The following is a 14,985-nucleotide window of genomic DNA, read 5'->3' on the forward strand; positions in this document are numbered from 1 at the left end:
ATTGTGTCCTGATATGTAGAGCTAACAGGGAGAGTACTTTCTTTTTATGATGACTGAAACAATAAATAATGAAAACAAAAGTTTAAACATGCTCTGGCACAGCAGCAACTATTTCACTGTGAACACGTCACATGACTTGCAATTACTGACTTTTATATAAATATCTTGTGCTATGGATGAGTGGAGCACTAACTTCTCTTAAAATGTGCCCTCGAAACACAATGAAGTGAGCTGGGCGCTGATTATTTTTCAGCCATCTCTTATTTCGACTGGAGTTTGTCTACATTTGAACATCCATCTTTTCTTCTTTGTTACTGACGAACATTTGAGGAAAATCTTTTTTTCTTTTTTTTTCTTTCAAAACACAGTGTGAAGTGTGCAAATCCTTGTACCGGCTGGTTGCTTATGGGGTAAACAGAGTTTTTCCAAAGCCGTGACACAGCCCGGCCCACTGAGATCTGCAGTCTGTGTGTGACATCAAGTAACATGACCTTTTTCTTACTTTTCTTCACTGAGAGGTAATTACATCTCTCAGTGAAGAAACTATCCATGTATTGTTTCGGACAGTATGAATATGTTAAGACCCTCTGATGTTTCAGCAGTTTTTTTTTCTGCTTTCTGGCAGTGGCGCAGGAAACATAAAAGTGCATAGCGTGTGAGGCGCAGGTAAGAATCTATTTATATCTTTTTATCAATGGAACGATCTTACTTTCATTTGTTTGTAACAGTCAAAAATGCATCTGCATGAACACGAATTCTGTTTTTCACTTGCTTGAACGTAAGTCTCAGCCATCAGAGTGAAACTGCTGCTGAACTGAATATGAGCTCCCTGGGGCTCACAATGCACTGCGATATTCCATGCACGGCTTCTTAATGTCCCATCTTTGGAGAAGTCAATTTAGGTACACAATGAAGCGGCAATTGCGCGTGAGTGGCCTGAAAACAAGTCCAGGATACACTATGGCTGCTCTGCAAGCGTGTCCAAAATGGCATTTTGTATCCATGTGCGACAAAAAAAAGTGAAGCTACAGCTCACACAGGTGAGCCGCTCAGAGAGAATGAAGATATTTCTATATTAAAAACATTTTCCAGGTAAAACACTAAAGAAGCAACTAAAATAGTGCGTGTGAAGCTGTCGCGGGTTTGTTTGTTTCGTTTTTAAATGAATCTGACGATACGCAATCCTTCGAAGATCTTACTCGCCTTTACGCACACACTGGAGTTGCAGGAAGAGGCGACCTGACGCCGTTTATTTCATTGGGACTTTTCACTCGAGAAACGTTATGGGTGGGGCTTGGTGAGGGGAAAGAAGAAGAGGGAAAACACGATGATGTGTGTGCTGTGAATTCAAAGCTGGGTGGGTCCACAGAGTTTCACATTCCCAAATAACTCCCGCGCGGTGCGTTAAAGAGCGTTCAGGTAACGTTTCTGCTCTTTGCTTACTTGTAGAAAGGCGACGGTTTACGGAGCACACTCTGTGAAACCCTCTTACGGATGGCTGAAGTGGGTTTTTTTTTAAGCCTGTAGGAAAAACTTCAGTTACTTTAAGCGCAAGAAATATGACTGACCGTGAGCGCAAAAAAAGTCCTAAAAAGACGCGCAACTGGAAATTTGGCGCACTAACATAGCGTTGAATAGTCCGTGAGTTTATGCTGTGCTTATTATTGTTTTCTGTTGTCGTACTATCGCGCTCTTTTTAAAGTTATCGACTACAGTGCGGGCCCTGTGTGTGTCATCCGTTTGGGAATGCCGTCTTAACAAATGCGCCTTTATTGTCGACGGAAACGCTCAAAAGACGTAAAAAAAGAGGCTCAAAGCAAACTGCGGGCGTTTACAGGCTCAGTGATTGGTGCTAATGAATCTGAGCTGATTAATTATAATAAATAATAAATAAACGTAACGACAAAGATTGAAAGCACTGATGTGTTTGACACCAGATGTGTTTTATTCAAAAATGTTTATGCCTGCATGATTTCTGCGGCAAGTCTGGGCTTGTATAAAACGGCTCTCTTCTCTGTTACTGTTATTTCTTTATTTCTTTGTTTCACACAGTTTCTCTCTGTGTGTGTAATTAATACTCCCTCATGTACGAGTCCGTGTTACATACGTCTGCGCTTGCAAAATAAATAACGGTGTGCCTCCTTCCACTTCCCCCACCCCATTATCAGTTTTCAGAAGGCCATAATGTTGATGCTGGCAGCAATCGTTGTTCTGCACATAACCACCATCATCCTGCTCCTGGTGGCCGCCATTGACAATGTAAGATGATGTTATTTTCTGTATTAACTGGAGGAGATCTGACAGCGGTTTCTAGAAAATGTGTAACATATCTGCATGAACTTTAAATCTTTCCTTTGTGTCGTCAGGCCTGGTGGGTCGACGATTTAGTGTCAGCTGACCTGTGGGGCAGGTGGGACTTCTCAAACAATGTGTGGCATTACACAAATCTGAAAGGCTACCCAGAAGGTAAACTCCACAGATTTTTTCCCCTGTTAAAGTTAGTGATTTTTCATTATTTGTATAATGAAGGGCAAAGATGATGACGGAACAAATCACGTATTACACTGTTTACAGTAAATATTGTCAGTCTGAAATGAGTAGATCTGTAGGTAGTGGTGTTAATACAAACATAAAACTGAAAAGGCCGAATATTTCCTCACGCCTGTGTTATTGTTGACTTTTTTATTATCTTGTTGCTGCAGATTATCTCCAGGCGGTGCAGGCCACTTCAGTGCTGGCCTGCGTTTTCACCATCCTTGCCTTGTTTGTGTTTGTGGCCCAGCTGTTCACCCTGCCCAAAGGAATGAGGTTCACCTTCACTGGCATTTTACAGATAATCGCCTGTAAGTTACCTGCAGTCTTGTTTCTTTTGGCTGACTTTATGATTTTCTCTGGAGGATGTGCGACTGACAAACCTGACATATGTGATTTTTGTCTAACTAAATAAGTTAGCACGACGCTCGAACTTAAAGCTTCATAAAGGATGTTGGTAAATAATTAAACTAATTTTTAGCCTCATCCGTTCAACAGACCAATGAACTCATTGCATGGCGAGGCATCTATCTATCTGTGTCAGTTCACAACAATCACCACTCCTCTTTCAGTACTGGGCAGAGTTTAATCGACTTACACACAAAGGTCATATAATGGCTTCTCACTACATGGATGTGGATGAAGTGGTCTGACTGGTTGACACCCAAATTAGGAAGGTGTGGTCAGGGCTTTCCTGTTACCAGTGTTGATAACATGAGTAATACTGTCAGAGCAGTGACATCCTGATGCGTGCACATCATTTAATTTCAACGCTATTATGCAGATTTAGATCAATGTAATCTGCAAAAAATAAGATTTATCTCATAATATAAAATATAAATAAGTCAATTAAATTATATCATTTATTTCCAGTGGGCCAGTCATATTCCGAGACACTGACCTGAGGCTGTTAGGTTGGATACTAAATTGTTATTATTAACATTAACTATTAATATCCACACCATTGTAACGTTTGTCTTCTGCAGCACGAAACGTTGCATCGAAGCGCAGGGCAAAGCTTCAGTTCTGAGAATGCTGATTAGCCTGCTTTTCCTCATAGCAGCCGCCACATACTTGCGTAAATACTTAAAGGCATATTTGCGCATTCACTACCACATCTAAGCATGCAGACACTCACACACACACACACACCAAATCTACCTCATTAAGGAGATATTAATACCACCAGAACTCTTTTGGCCTGCTCTTAATGTAAGAAAGACTTCTGAGAAGAGAGAGTAAAAGCTGTTTCATTTTCATGCGCTAGTTTAGCTTGTATGTATTTGAGATTAATGTACTTGTTATTATTTGTTTTTGCAATTAAGAAAGTGTTGTCTTTTAAAAATATCATTTTAATATGGCGAGTAAAAACAAGGAAAGGGTCTATTTTTGTTTGTTTTTATTAAGAGATGTTTGCAGGTAAACTTGCTATTTTCTTGCAGTTTCTAAACTGAAAATCAATGAACAGTTCTCATTTTTCTTTTTTGAATATTTGTTATTTCTCATTAAAAATAATAGACAGATAGATGGTGGATTACTAAAATAATGGGTAGCTGCAGCCCTGTCGTGTAATCATCAGTAGTCCTGAGTTCAAACACTTTCATTTGGTGCTGAACAAGATGAATCTGCCCTCGATATGACTGTTTGAGAGACCCTTGACTACTCAGTGGATTTGAATTCTCATTAGTTTGTACAAAACAGCGAACCAGTGATTAGAAGTTCTTCACTTTCTGTGTGTACCTCACACATTGCAATAACCAGTGAACTGTGATGGATCAGCAAGGTGAGCGTGTTTGCATCTCAGACACATGAAATCTGTAGAAAATCAGTAGAAGCTGATCTCAGCCACAGCACAGCAGTGTGTTAGTCTTTTAGGTGACTTGAATGCTAGCGTCACAAATGAATGATTTTGACACTTCAAATAGTTAACAGTATCACATTTAACAGTGTGCTGCTTCTGTTAATGTCATGAGGTTCACTAGAAAAAAAAAGTTGTCCAGCACACCTGCTCCAGCATTCTCAGGTGTGCTGATTTCTCAACAACACCCCCAAACATTTTTGTTCGCCGTCAATGTGCAACAAAGCATCATGTTTTCACATTTGAGAAGCAAAATCTAGAAAATGTATTCACTCACAAAAGCCCGAGCCACCTGTCATGTCTATGCTTTGCTTCCAAGGAGCCAGGCTTTCTTTTTAAAGTAAGCGATAGTTCTCCAGGCTTCCTGGAGGTTTTTTAAAGTTTCATTGGACATTGGCTGCTTTTTATTTTAGTCAAGAAACAACATTTTCATGCAAATCCTCCCTAACAAAAAGACCACAAACCGAGTCAGTTTTTTGCCACCGTGTCAGATGTAAAAGAAAAAAAAAAGGTCCCGAGTGATTAAAATTTCATGCTTTAAGTTAATTATGCATTATCAGTGAGAGTACTACGAGCACATGAGAAACTCACACAAAGTGTGAATGTCATGAGTTCATAACACTGGAAAATTAACAAGGTGAAAGTGTCATGTCTCTCATTTCCTTGTGATTGCACTGGTCACATCATGAGCTTTATCTTATAATAGAAAAATAATTACTTCTTGATTGCCTTGTCTTGGTTGCATGTAATAATAATTTTCCCTCTTGCAGGCCTTTGCATAATGACAGGAGCCTCAATCTACACAGCCAAGCTCCACGTCAATGACACATCTGGAGGTTACGGACACTGCTACATCCTGGCGTGGATCTCGTTTGTGCTCACCTTCATCTTAGCGCTCACCTATTTCATCCTGCGTAAGAAGAAAGAGTGAGAGGAAAAACAGAGGGCAGGGCTCGTTCTCCTCTTTTAGAATTGATGAACACCATCTGAAGCTACGACTGTAGCAAAATATCCAAATGCTAATGAGAGCCATTTGTTTATACAGCTTTTTAAAAAAATATATATATATATATAAAATGATATGGAGCAAATGCTAACATTAAAAGTGTGAAACACATTTTTTCAGCAAAACTGACAAACAAAATAATGTTTTTTCTTTTTAATAATGTGACTAAAACGCCTCATAGAGCTGAATTATTGGGAATATTACCAGAACATAGCTAATAAATCAGTTATTTAGTCTTAAATAGTAGTAGTAGTTCAGACATAAGTACTTTAAAGGAATAGTGTGACATTTTGAGAAACGCTTATAATTGCTTTGGGTTGGTTTGTTTGTTGTTTTTTGCTAAAAAAAAAAAATGGCAAGCTTGATTTGAGTGAACTTTTGGTCAGCTTAGCTTTAGTGAAACTGTCACTGAGCTGTACATGAGCATTTTTGGCTGGGTGCAACTTCAGAGGTGACGGCGGTTTGAAGCCAGTGTTTTCACATTTTCAGTTCTTCTGCTAAGACTGTGCATAAAAGATGGTCACAACTTCCGAGTTGCATTCTTCCTAACGACCAGCAGGGGGCGAATCTGTGCAGCGTGGTTGCATAGAAGATGATGGGAAGAGAAAACTGCTCAGGAAACTCTCTTTACATGGTCACGGTCTTTGTTTTGTTTTTTTAAAACCTTGGTCCTCTTTAGTGTACAAAGTCAAACAATTAGTATTAATCTCCTACTCAGCAAGATAGTAAATAATTTAGTCCCAAAATGTTTACCAGTTCCTTTAAGGTTCAGAAAGGTTGATGGAGACTAAATCTTATCATTTAATATGTTAAAATTCTGACTGAGGAGTAAAAACCAACAAATAACATTCCTGTTGTAGTACTTGAACAAACAGGAAATAACAATCCTTCATTTACAACTAGCTTTAATCATGTTAATCGTTATTTTACAGCTAGAAAAAAACAAATACATTATACATCAGTCTATGTACATTGTAACCATCATATATTTTTAAGCTCCTTTTTGTTTTTTTTATTATTGTGTTTACTTATGTGTCTGTAGGGGGCTGCTATCATAAGAAAAGTACATGCATTTGTACAAGTGAAAATTAAGTGACCCAGGGATGGAGGACAGAGGTGTCATTGCACCATATTACAGAACTATGCAGTAGAAGATTTTGTTATATTGGAATTTAAGCCATGTTATGTCATTTATTAATAAAAATGATAAAACAAAGCATTCGTGTTTAATCTACTAACCAGCTGTAAACACAGTAAGTTCTTCTACATTTGAAACTTTTACATAATAAAAACATATGACGTGGTCCAGTTTTATAGTCTCCACTCAGATACATACACAACATTTATTCTTAGCTAAGCATTCCTGGCAACAGCAATCTGCACCTCTGAGGACAACATAAAGAGTTCAGTTTGATTTCCAAACCTACGTGACTGAATAAGCACAAAGTTTAACATTTCTCTGAGTCCAAGTTACAACACTGGAGTTTGAAAACAACCCTTCTCCGGGCCTTACAACAGACCCATTCAGAAACAGGAATGTTCCATTATATAAAGTATCGTTCCCAGAGGAAGCGAATAAAAACTGGACTGTATTAAATGCCTTGACCAGACGGCGTGATGCGCTCCTGAACCACCAGGTGGAGAAGATGGTTCTGCTCAGCTGTCAGAAACGGCCTGCAAGGGGAAAACCGCATAAAGCATGTGATCAATATGGAAAATTAAGAATGAGAAGCAGTAAAAGATATTTTCTCACATGATGGAAATTAACATTTGTAAATGCTTACCATAGCTCAGTCTGAAGAGACTTTAGAGACTCTGTGTCTTTCTCCTGACACGCCATCTGCAAAACAGATCTGCAGTTATTCACTGCACTAATAAAAACATAACTGCAGATTCAGAGGACCCTGACGAGGCCTCTGACTTGTTAATATTTATTCTCTGTTACCGGCCATTCATTCCCAAAGACAGAGCGTGCTCCTTCGAGAAGAATCTTTCTCTACATTACACATGATTATTTTTTATTAACTTTTTTTATTTATACAGTTATTTAAAAAAACAAAAAAAAAAAAAAAAAAAACAGAAGCAGTGTGTGAAAAACATCAACTCAAGATTCAGTAAATTGTAGAACAACCTTAGTGGTGAGGTGTGTGTCCTTTGTTTATGCACAGCTCTCTTAAGTTTGTGGTCTAAACTTTGGGCCTTGTTTCTTTTCTTTTTCAGCCATTCTCTGTTTGAGATTTGCTGCTGTGCTTGGGGTCCAAAGGACACTGTTCCAGAAGTATTGTAGTTTGTTCAGATGCAACTTTGCAAACCCAAGTCACGCTTCCATGTTCTGAAAGCAGAGGCTTTATCGTATGCTTTAACTGTATGGTCATGCAATTTAACATGTAACCTGCTAACTGAGCCTATGAAATGCAGCTCTTGGGTTCTTTGCGGTTTCTCTGACCACTGGATAATCTAATCTTGGGATTAATTTGCTGGGACGTCCACTCCTGGGAAGACTGACAGCTATCTTGAATGTTTTCCACTTGTGACTGTCTCACTGCAGAATGATGGACCTCAAATTGTTTGGAATCAGCTTTGTAACCCTGCCTAGATTGAAGGGCAGCGACAGCTGCTTTCTCTCACATCATTGCTGATGTCTTCCACATTGGCACTGTGATTATGAATGCTGCAGGCCAACAAACTGCCAAAACGTCTGTGCATTTGATTAGCAGCACCTGGTTGCTTCTTACTCTCTTAATACCTACAGAAGAACTAAAGGTGTTTTTCACACAGTGCTTCTATATTTTGGCTTCTCTGTAAAAAATACCGACATGATGTAATGTGTCATGTGTTGCTTCTTTTTACTGTGACTGGGAAAAAAAAAAATGAATATTTTTAGTGTAAGAGGGAAAAATTCTGAGGCAGAAAACCTACACAAAGCTGGCAAACTGCAAATGCTGAAGCAAAAACAAACAAACAAAAAAAAGAATCACTTCACTGCCAAAGGAAAAAAAACAAAACAAACTTCAACACACACAATACATCACTGTCATATGAAGGGCGTGAAGACCATTATTTTTCCTGTACGAGACAGGAAGACTCAGACCGTGTTATCATGAAACTCACCACTACGGACTGCAGGAGCAGGAAAACATTCTCAGGCAGGAAGGTCACTGAAACAGAAGACAAAAAACAACATTTACACAACTTCAGTAAGTGCGCAGGATTAATGACACATTATTATACTCAAGTAGTCGAGTGCTGAGGTGAATTTACATTGGCTGTGAGGATCAAAGGACTCCCACGCGTATCTCTCCAGGGTCTGGGCGTGTTCTGGTAACAACTTCTGAGGTGGAGGCTGCACCAAAAACACCCAAACAAAACCACAACAACGTGAGACCATTTAAGTTCTGCTGCACCAACAATCCTGAATTTTTCAAGTTGCACAGTAATTACTGTAAGATGCTGGATAAATAATTAACATTGTCATTAAGTGTAATTGCATTGTTTAAAACAGCTTTAAAAAACTATTCTGCTTTCTAACAGTTCACTGATTGGCCAGCGGAGGGCTGTTTGACACTCAAGTACAGGTGAGTGTTTAAGCTGCTGAATCTATGTGGTTAAAATAAAGAAATGAAACTCTATGCAATGCACACAACAGGTGCTTTCATTATGCTAATGTGTCTCCTCAGCTCTCTCACTCGAGTCTCAGCTCCTCGCTGCGAGAATTAAGTGTGAGAGGCAGTGAAGAGACGTGAAACCGGAGGGTCCAAAGCTGCCAAATGAGAAATGCTTGCATTAATAGCTCGAGTCTCACGTCACGTCAAACTGTGTGTCGCATGTGGAGATGCAGTACTTGTGTCAGGATACATTAGGACCAGCTTTTTCTCACTCTGTGCCTCCTCTCTCCTTGCAGTGCATTTAAAGTACACTATATTTCCAACTGTGTACTGTGATAGGATGCCACCTGTGCAACAAGTCCAGTTGTGAAATTTCCCTCACTACTAAATATTCCACAGTCAGCTGTTAGTGGTGTTATAATGACGTGGAAGTGATTGGGAATGACAGCAACTCAGTCATGAAGTGGCAGAGCACATAAAATCACAGAGTGGGGTCAGTGGATGTTGAGACGCACAATGCAAAGAGTTCTCCAACTTTCTGCAGAGTCGACTGCTACAGACCTTCGAACCTCATGTTGCCCCTCGGACTCAGCCCCTCAGTTCCAGTGAAAGAAACTTAATGCTTCAGCATAACAAGATATTTCAGACAATTTCAAATGCCCAACTTTGTAGAAATAGTCTGTCAATGGTACCTTCCTGTTTAAAAAAAAAACTGCACCCGAGTGCAGAAAGCAAGGTCCATAAAGACAAGGATGAGCGAATTTGGTGTGGAAGAATTTAACTGGCCTGCACAGAGTCCTGACCTCAACCTGACAGAAAACCTTTTGGATGAATTAGAGTGGAGACTGCGAGCCGGGCCTTTTCACCCAACATCCGTGACTGACCTCACAAATGTGCTTCTGGAAGACTGGTCAAAAATTCCCATAAACAAACTCCTAAACCTTGTGGAATGAATTCCCAGAAAGGTTGAAGCAGTTATAGCTACAAAGGGTGGGTCGACATTATATTAAACACTATGGATTAAGAATGGGACATCACTCTAGTTCATATGAGTGAGAAGGCAGCTGCACGAATACTTTTGGCAATATACTATATTTGAAGAGTGAATTTAAAGGTATTTATTGCAACTACCTATAAATAAAAACTTGTTAAAGTGCATATTTACATAAATTTAAACAAATGGCCTGAATCATACCTTCAAAAACACAACACTGAACATGACTTTGCACTCAAGTCTGCAGTGAGAGAGGTTGTTTTAATTATCAGCAAAACCGATGAGCTTACCTCAAGCAACATGAGCAGAAGCACCCTGGATATCTCACATTTTGCCACAATGTCCAAAAAGGCACCTTTGTTGTCAAGAAAGTAAAATTAAAGATGAGAAATTAAGACATTTTTCCTCTTAGTGCAAATAACATGAAAAATCTGCACAGCAGCGAAAAAAAGACAATCATGAGGGAATGCAGCTCTTAATTATCCCAGTTTTCAAGTTGAATTGTGTTAATCAATTTAAGATACTGGATACAGCTTTAGTTAAGAAAACACAAACTGCTAAGGCTGTAATAACACCCCATCTTTACAAAACTCTGCTAATATCATTTTTTTTATCAGATGCTCACCAACAGGGGTGATGGAGCCTGGTAGCTGCAGTCCTTTCTCCTGACAGATCAGCTGCATCTCTGTGAACACTGACAAAGCACCGTCATAATCACCTGGAAAAGAAAAAAGAAAATCATAAAAACACAAGTAACACAAACTCAAACAAAAGTCCCGTCAGATCCTGTTTGCACAGCAAACAAACTGCAGCTACTCAATCAGAACCGACAGAACTCACGGGTGAGGATTTTACACGTGGCCATTTCTCCCATCGACAGCAAAGCTTCGATGGGTGTTTGTGTCTGTAACTCTGCAGCCCTCTGATAATGAACAATAGCCTCTCCTGGTCTGTTCATCTCCTATTGAGGAAGACAGGAGAGTAACGATGAATCATTTTTTCCATTATTTGCTTAAAAAAAAAAAAAAAAAACATCCCCAAAAAAAACAATTCTGGGTCATTTATCCTCAGAGACAGCAGCTTTACCTTGAGCGCGTTGCCAAGTTCCAAACACAGGCTGGCTGCCATCACAGGCTGGTTCATCTCAATATACACCTGCAATTCATTTGTACATCAGAATTCAGTCACTATACAAGAATGTACTCCACAATCTTTTCTCCAGACCCCGATCGAATGAAATATTCCACGGTGAATCTGCTTTATTTGCTGATTTCTTCTGGAGTGCATTTACTGCATCAAACTCTAAAAATCTATTTGAAAACTAGAGCTGATCATACCTTAGTGGCGAAGCTGTAGCAGTTGAGTGCAGCCTGGAGGTGTTCATCAAAGCCTGGAGCCTGCAGTGCCCTGTTCTCCTTCTCAGATGAGAGGAAGAGGCGAGCAGCGTCAGTTAATGCCAGTGCCTCTCCAGGAGCATTAAAGAGAGTCTGCTCACACCTGCAGTCAAGACATCGAGGATGTATAACAACAGCCGATAGGTCACTGTCATGACTATGAATGCTACGCTCTCCCTGTGGGCCAATTAGGACTACTGCTGACCACTGAGGACTCATCACTCCACTGACTGTACCTTTATGTAACAACCTCACATGCTGTTTCTTTGTTTTTTTTAAACAAGAAAAGTAGTGATCTGCTCTAAATATTTTAAGCTAAAAATATAATATTAGATTTATAGAACTTAAAAAACTGATAACAAACATGAGTGCCATTTGAAAGCTAAATAAGCTAATTATGACATAAATATAATAATAAAAGTGTGAATTTTTTTTTATCTAATTGTCCTCATGAGGACATGCTACTTATACTTTTGTCAAAAAATTTCATCATTTGTGTCTGAAAAAAAATGATAGCGGATGTAGGAAAAATAACTAAAATTGACTTATTACACGGCAGCGTTATGTGGTGAAACCACAATGAGTAAGAGCATTATTTTCAAGCTTCAAGTCAGCCCCCTCTTAAAGTCTTTTATGCTTGGTTCTACACTTGAATCTTTTATGACCTGAATGTAGGACAAGCGTGTGAATATTTGATCAATAAACCTGCGTGTGATCCTTGAGCATTTCACCCCAAAATAATGATGATGAGCAAGTTTCTGCAGTTTCCTGGCAGAGATCCCAGAAATTTTGGAAACAAGCATGAAGGATTTACTCACAGTCTTCTACAAGAACATCAGTGAAATCAAGCGCCTCGTTACTGAGTGGAGTGGCTCAGCTCACGAGGCAGAGCAGGTCATCTGCTAATCAGAAGGGTTGGTGGTTCGATCCCTGGCTGCTCCAATCTGCATGCCAAATATCCTTGTGCAAGATACCAACCCAAGAGTCTCACCCATCAGAATATGAATGTGTGTAAATGTTAGGCAGAAAGCACTTAAAGAAAGAGGATAGAATAAAAGTGCGTGTGTGGGTGAATGAGGGACGTTGTGTAAAGCACTTTGAGTGCTCAGCTAGACTAGAAAAGCAAAAGTGTGTGTCTGTGATAAGGCAATAAGTCTGTGTTACTGTATTTGAAATCTATGCATTTTTACCGGTTTCTGCATGGACTGCACAAGTGTCTGGATATATTATGTTATTGAGGAACTGCTCTCCATTCCTGGGTGAGTGTAGTCTGCAGCTGTGCAGTGCACACTGCTTGTTGACTCAGCATGTTCCAGGCATGTTAGATAGGAAACATATCAGGTTTAATGCTGGCCAAGGAAGTCTCAGGATACACCACTGATCTAGAAAGCCCTGCACTACTCTGGCACTGGAGGAGCAGCATTATCCAACTGAAACAACTGCTAGATGGGCGCTGCCACATGAATGACACAAGTACAGGTGAGAGGACCTCATCACAGTGCCTCTGTTTACTCAGATGCCAAAAGTCCAGATTTGGTGAGATGACCACCTGCTGGAGGTGCCATAGTGGTCAGGCACAATATGTGCCATGGAGTGGTTAAGGGCTGGTAATAGGGATGTTCCTGGTGACTAATAATTTCTTAGTCGACTAAGAAATGACTAGTGTACAACTAGGAAGCTGTATAGTTAAACTTGGGAATTGTTTAATGTCAAAAACTCTCTAAACGAAGGAACAGCCTCAGCTGGTTCCTGTTGATGTAGAGGAGCAGCAGCTCTATCTGAATCCCTCCTGAATGGATGAACTCCTCACCCTATCGCTAAGGAAAAGCTCATCCTACTTTCAGAGCAAGCTTTTCTTTTCACCACTTGTATCTGCGAGCTCAGTTTTTGGCCTAAAAAAAAAAAAAAAAACTAGCGATAATGGTGTTAACATAAAGATCAAGCTGAGATTTATAGCATTTCTCACCAATGACACACCATCTGGTGGCAGATAGCTGCATAGCATTAGGACGCAACAATTTACCAAAATTGGTTATCAATTAAAATGCAAAACAATTAGATTAAACGACTAGTACATCTTGTACAAACTAGTGACAATAGCAACAAGCCAGCTAGCTACACAAATTCCCTAGTTGGGACTCTGGTTGTCCAGTCCTTAGCTGTTGAGGCTGGCTAGCTGCTATTCCTGTTGCTCTATGTATGCAGGACAAACACTGCTGTTCTACATGGTTCTGCAAGAGCATTTTTCTTGTTAAACGGGAGTTTTTCTTTCCCACCTTTGCAAAGTGCTTGCTCATGGTGGGTTGCTTAATTGTTGGGGTTTTTCTCCAGATTATTGTGGGGTCTTTACTTGTGCGAGGTGCTTTTACACCGTAAGGTGCCTGTTGCTGTGCTTTGGCACAATTCAGTTAAATTGAATACGGATCCACTCACCGAGCCATGGCCAGGTTACAGAAGGCAGCATACTGAAGGCAGTCCTGCTGCTTCAGCTCCTTTGCCAGCTGACCTGAAAGCACAGGTAAAGACAAGCCTGGTGACATTTATTTAGCCTCTATCATTTAACAGCACAGGAGAGTCGCTGACTCTTCTGTGCGGCAGTATAGGCTGGATCACAGCATTTACATGGATGGACTAATGTGGCACTCACCAAATTGCTCACTTGCCTCCGCCACATTGGGCTTCCGAAGAAAACGCCTACAAAAGAAAACAAAGCATTTTCACATTTTAAAACATCTTAGATAGCCAACTGTGATACACGCCAGCTAGATAAACATAGAATATCAGTACTGTGGCAAACTACCGGCTAGTTATGGGTTAATAATAATAATAATAATAATAATAATAATAATAATAATGGATTGCATTTATATAGCGCTTTTCGGGGCCCTCAAAGCGCTTTACAATTAGCTGTCAAACAGCATCAACAACTCATCGCTTATTTTTCGATTAACCTGGGCTAAATATCTCAAAATGATCAAATATTTCACTACAAAACGAGCAAATGGCTAACAGTAACGCTAGCTTAGCCTATTAGCACTAGCTGAAAGCCGTTACCTCGCATTCAGTCTAAATAACATTTAGCTATTCCCGATATTCCTCCGTCTTTCTTCTTAAACAAAGCCTTACTTTTTCAGTTTATTTGACACAGCTCGGTATCTCGCCAGAAAATCGCCCTCCGCAGCCATGATCAATGCAGGCAAACAAACCACACCAGGAAGTCCAAGTGACAGCAGCCTCAACTCACGATTTCATTGGTCGGCGTCGGCAATTGCGTGGCGCATGACGTAAAGGACATGCCCAAATGAGTAGAAAGGCCACAGCACCGGACAGAAGCAGGTGACAAGAGACACATTTATTGAAAATCAGCTACCTGTTACCTACAGTTTCTAAGGTGAGAAGAAGACATCAAACACTAGACTCCACTTGGAAAAAAAGTGGAGATACATCTGGCCCTTCAGTTGATCCATCTACTGTTCGCTGAAGCCTCATCAGAAATGGTTTCAGTGGAAGGTGGCTGTTAAACAGCATTGTTAATGAATGGAAAAGGGGAGAAAAGGCTCTGGTGTGCAAAATTAAACAAGAACTGGACTGAAAAT

The 14,985-nt window shown here is 40.0% G+C and overlaps 2 protein-coding genes across 6 annotated transcripts; one reads left to right on the forward strand and one right to left on the reverse strand.

Annotated features, from left to right (window-relative positions):
- The first annotated feature begins 537 nt into the window (after positions 1-537).
- On the forward strand, positions 538-6,612 carry emp1 (epithelial membrane protein 1). Of its 4 annotated transcripts, none has more exons than XM_040024508.1 (5): positions 538-666; positions 2,169-2,259; positions 2,367-2,466; positions 2,703-2,843; positions 5,161-6,612. In XM_040024508.1, exons 2-5 carry the CDS (start codon positions 2,185-2,187, stop codon positions 5,319-5,321), a joined length of 477 nt encoding a protein of 158 aa, XP_039880442.1. In that variant the 5' UTR covers positions 538-666; positions 2,169-2,184; the 3' UTR covers positions 5,322-6,612. The 4 variants fall into 4 exon arrangements, with proteins under 4 accessions (XP_039880442.1, XP_039880441.1, XP_039880440.1 ...); XM_040024507.1 differs by lacking the exon at positions 538-666 and adding an exon at positions 1,260-1,357; XM_040024506.1 differs by lacking the exon at positions 538-666 and adding an exon at positions 1,288-1,419.
- zgc:101679 (uncharacterized protein LOC450058 homolog) lies at positions 6,403-14,687 on the reverse strand. Of its 2 annotated transcripts, none has more exons than XM_040024501.1 (12): positions 14,516-14,687; positions 14,037-14,083; positions 13,823-13,895; positions 11,333-11,492; positions 11,082-11,150; positions 10,836-10,956; positions 10,621-10,713; positions 10,286-10,350; positions 8,658-8,739; positions 8,508-8,554; positions 7,181-7,236; positions 6,403-7,070 (listed from the first exon to the last, which is right to left on the reverse strand). In XM_040024501.1, the coding sequence occupies exons 1-12, from the start codon at positions 14,572-14,574 to the stop codon at positions 6,989-6,991; spliced, it is 954 nt and encodes a 317-aa protein (XP_039880435.1). In that variant the 5' UTR covers positions 14,575-14,687; the 3' UTR covers positions 6,403-6,988. The 2 variants fall into 2 exon arrangements, with proteins under 2 accessions (XP_039880435.1, XP_039880436.1); XM_040024502.1 differs by having other exon boundaries at positions 14,444-14,530.
- Positions 14,688-14,985: the final 298 nt, after the last annotated feature.

This window comes from Simochromis diagramma, unplaced genomic scaffold (assembly GCF_900408965.1).
Source record: "Simochromis diagramma unplaced genomic scaffold, fSimDia1.1 OVJJ01000302.1, whole genome shotgun sequence".
NCBI lineage: Eukaryota > Metazoa > Chordata > Actinopteri > Cichliformes > Cichlidae > Simochromis > Simochromis diagramma.

What these genes read in the sequence shown, in the direction of transcription:
- emp1 (XM_040024508.1), top strand. Translation starts at nt 2,185, where the DNA reads ATGTTGATGCTGGCAGCAATCGTTGTTCTGCACATAACCACCATCATC. An exon ending in TGGTGGCCGCCATTGACAAT is followed by an intron (nt 2,260 to 2,366) that starts GTAAGATGATGT and finishes TTGTGTCGTCAG; the next exon opens with GCCTGGTGGGTCGACGATTT. An exon ending in TCTGAAAGGCTACCCAGAAG is followed by an intron (nt 2,467 to 2,702) that starts GTAAACTCCACA and finishes TTGTTGCTGCAG; the next exon opens with ATTATCTCCAGGCGGTGCAG.
- zgc:101679 (XM_040024501.1), bottom strand. Translation starts at nt 14,574, where the DNA reads ATGGCTGCGGAGGGCGATTTTCTGGCGAGATACCGAGCTGTGTCAAAT. An exon ending in GCTACAGCTTCGCCACTAAG is followed by an intron (nt 11,151 to 11,332) that starts GTATGATCAGCT and finishes AATGAATTGCAG; the next exon opens with GTGTATATTGAGATGAACCA. An exon ending in TTCTGCTCATGTTGCTTGAG is followed by an intron (nt 8,740 to 10,285) that starts GTAAGCTCATCG and finishes TTTTTGGTGCAG; the next exon opens with CCTCCACCTCAGAAGTTGTT.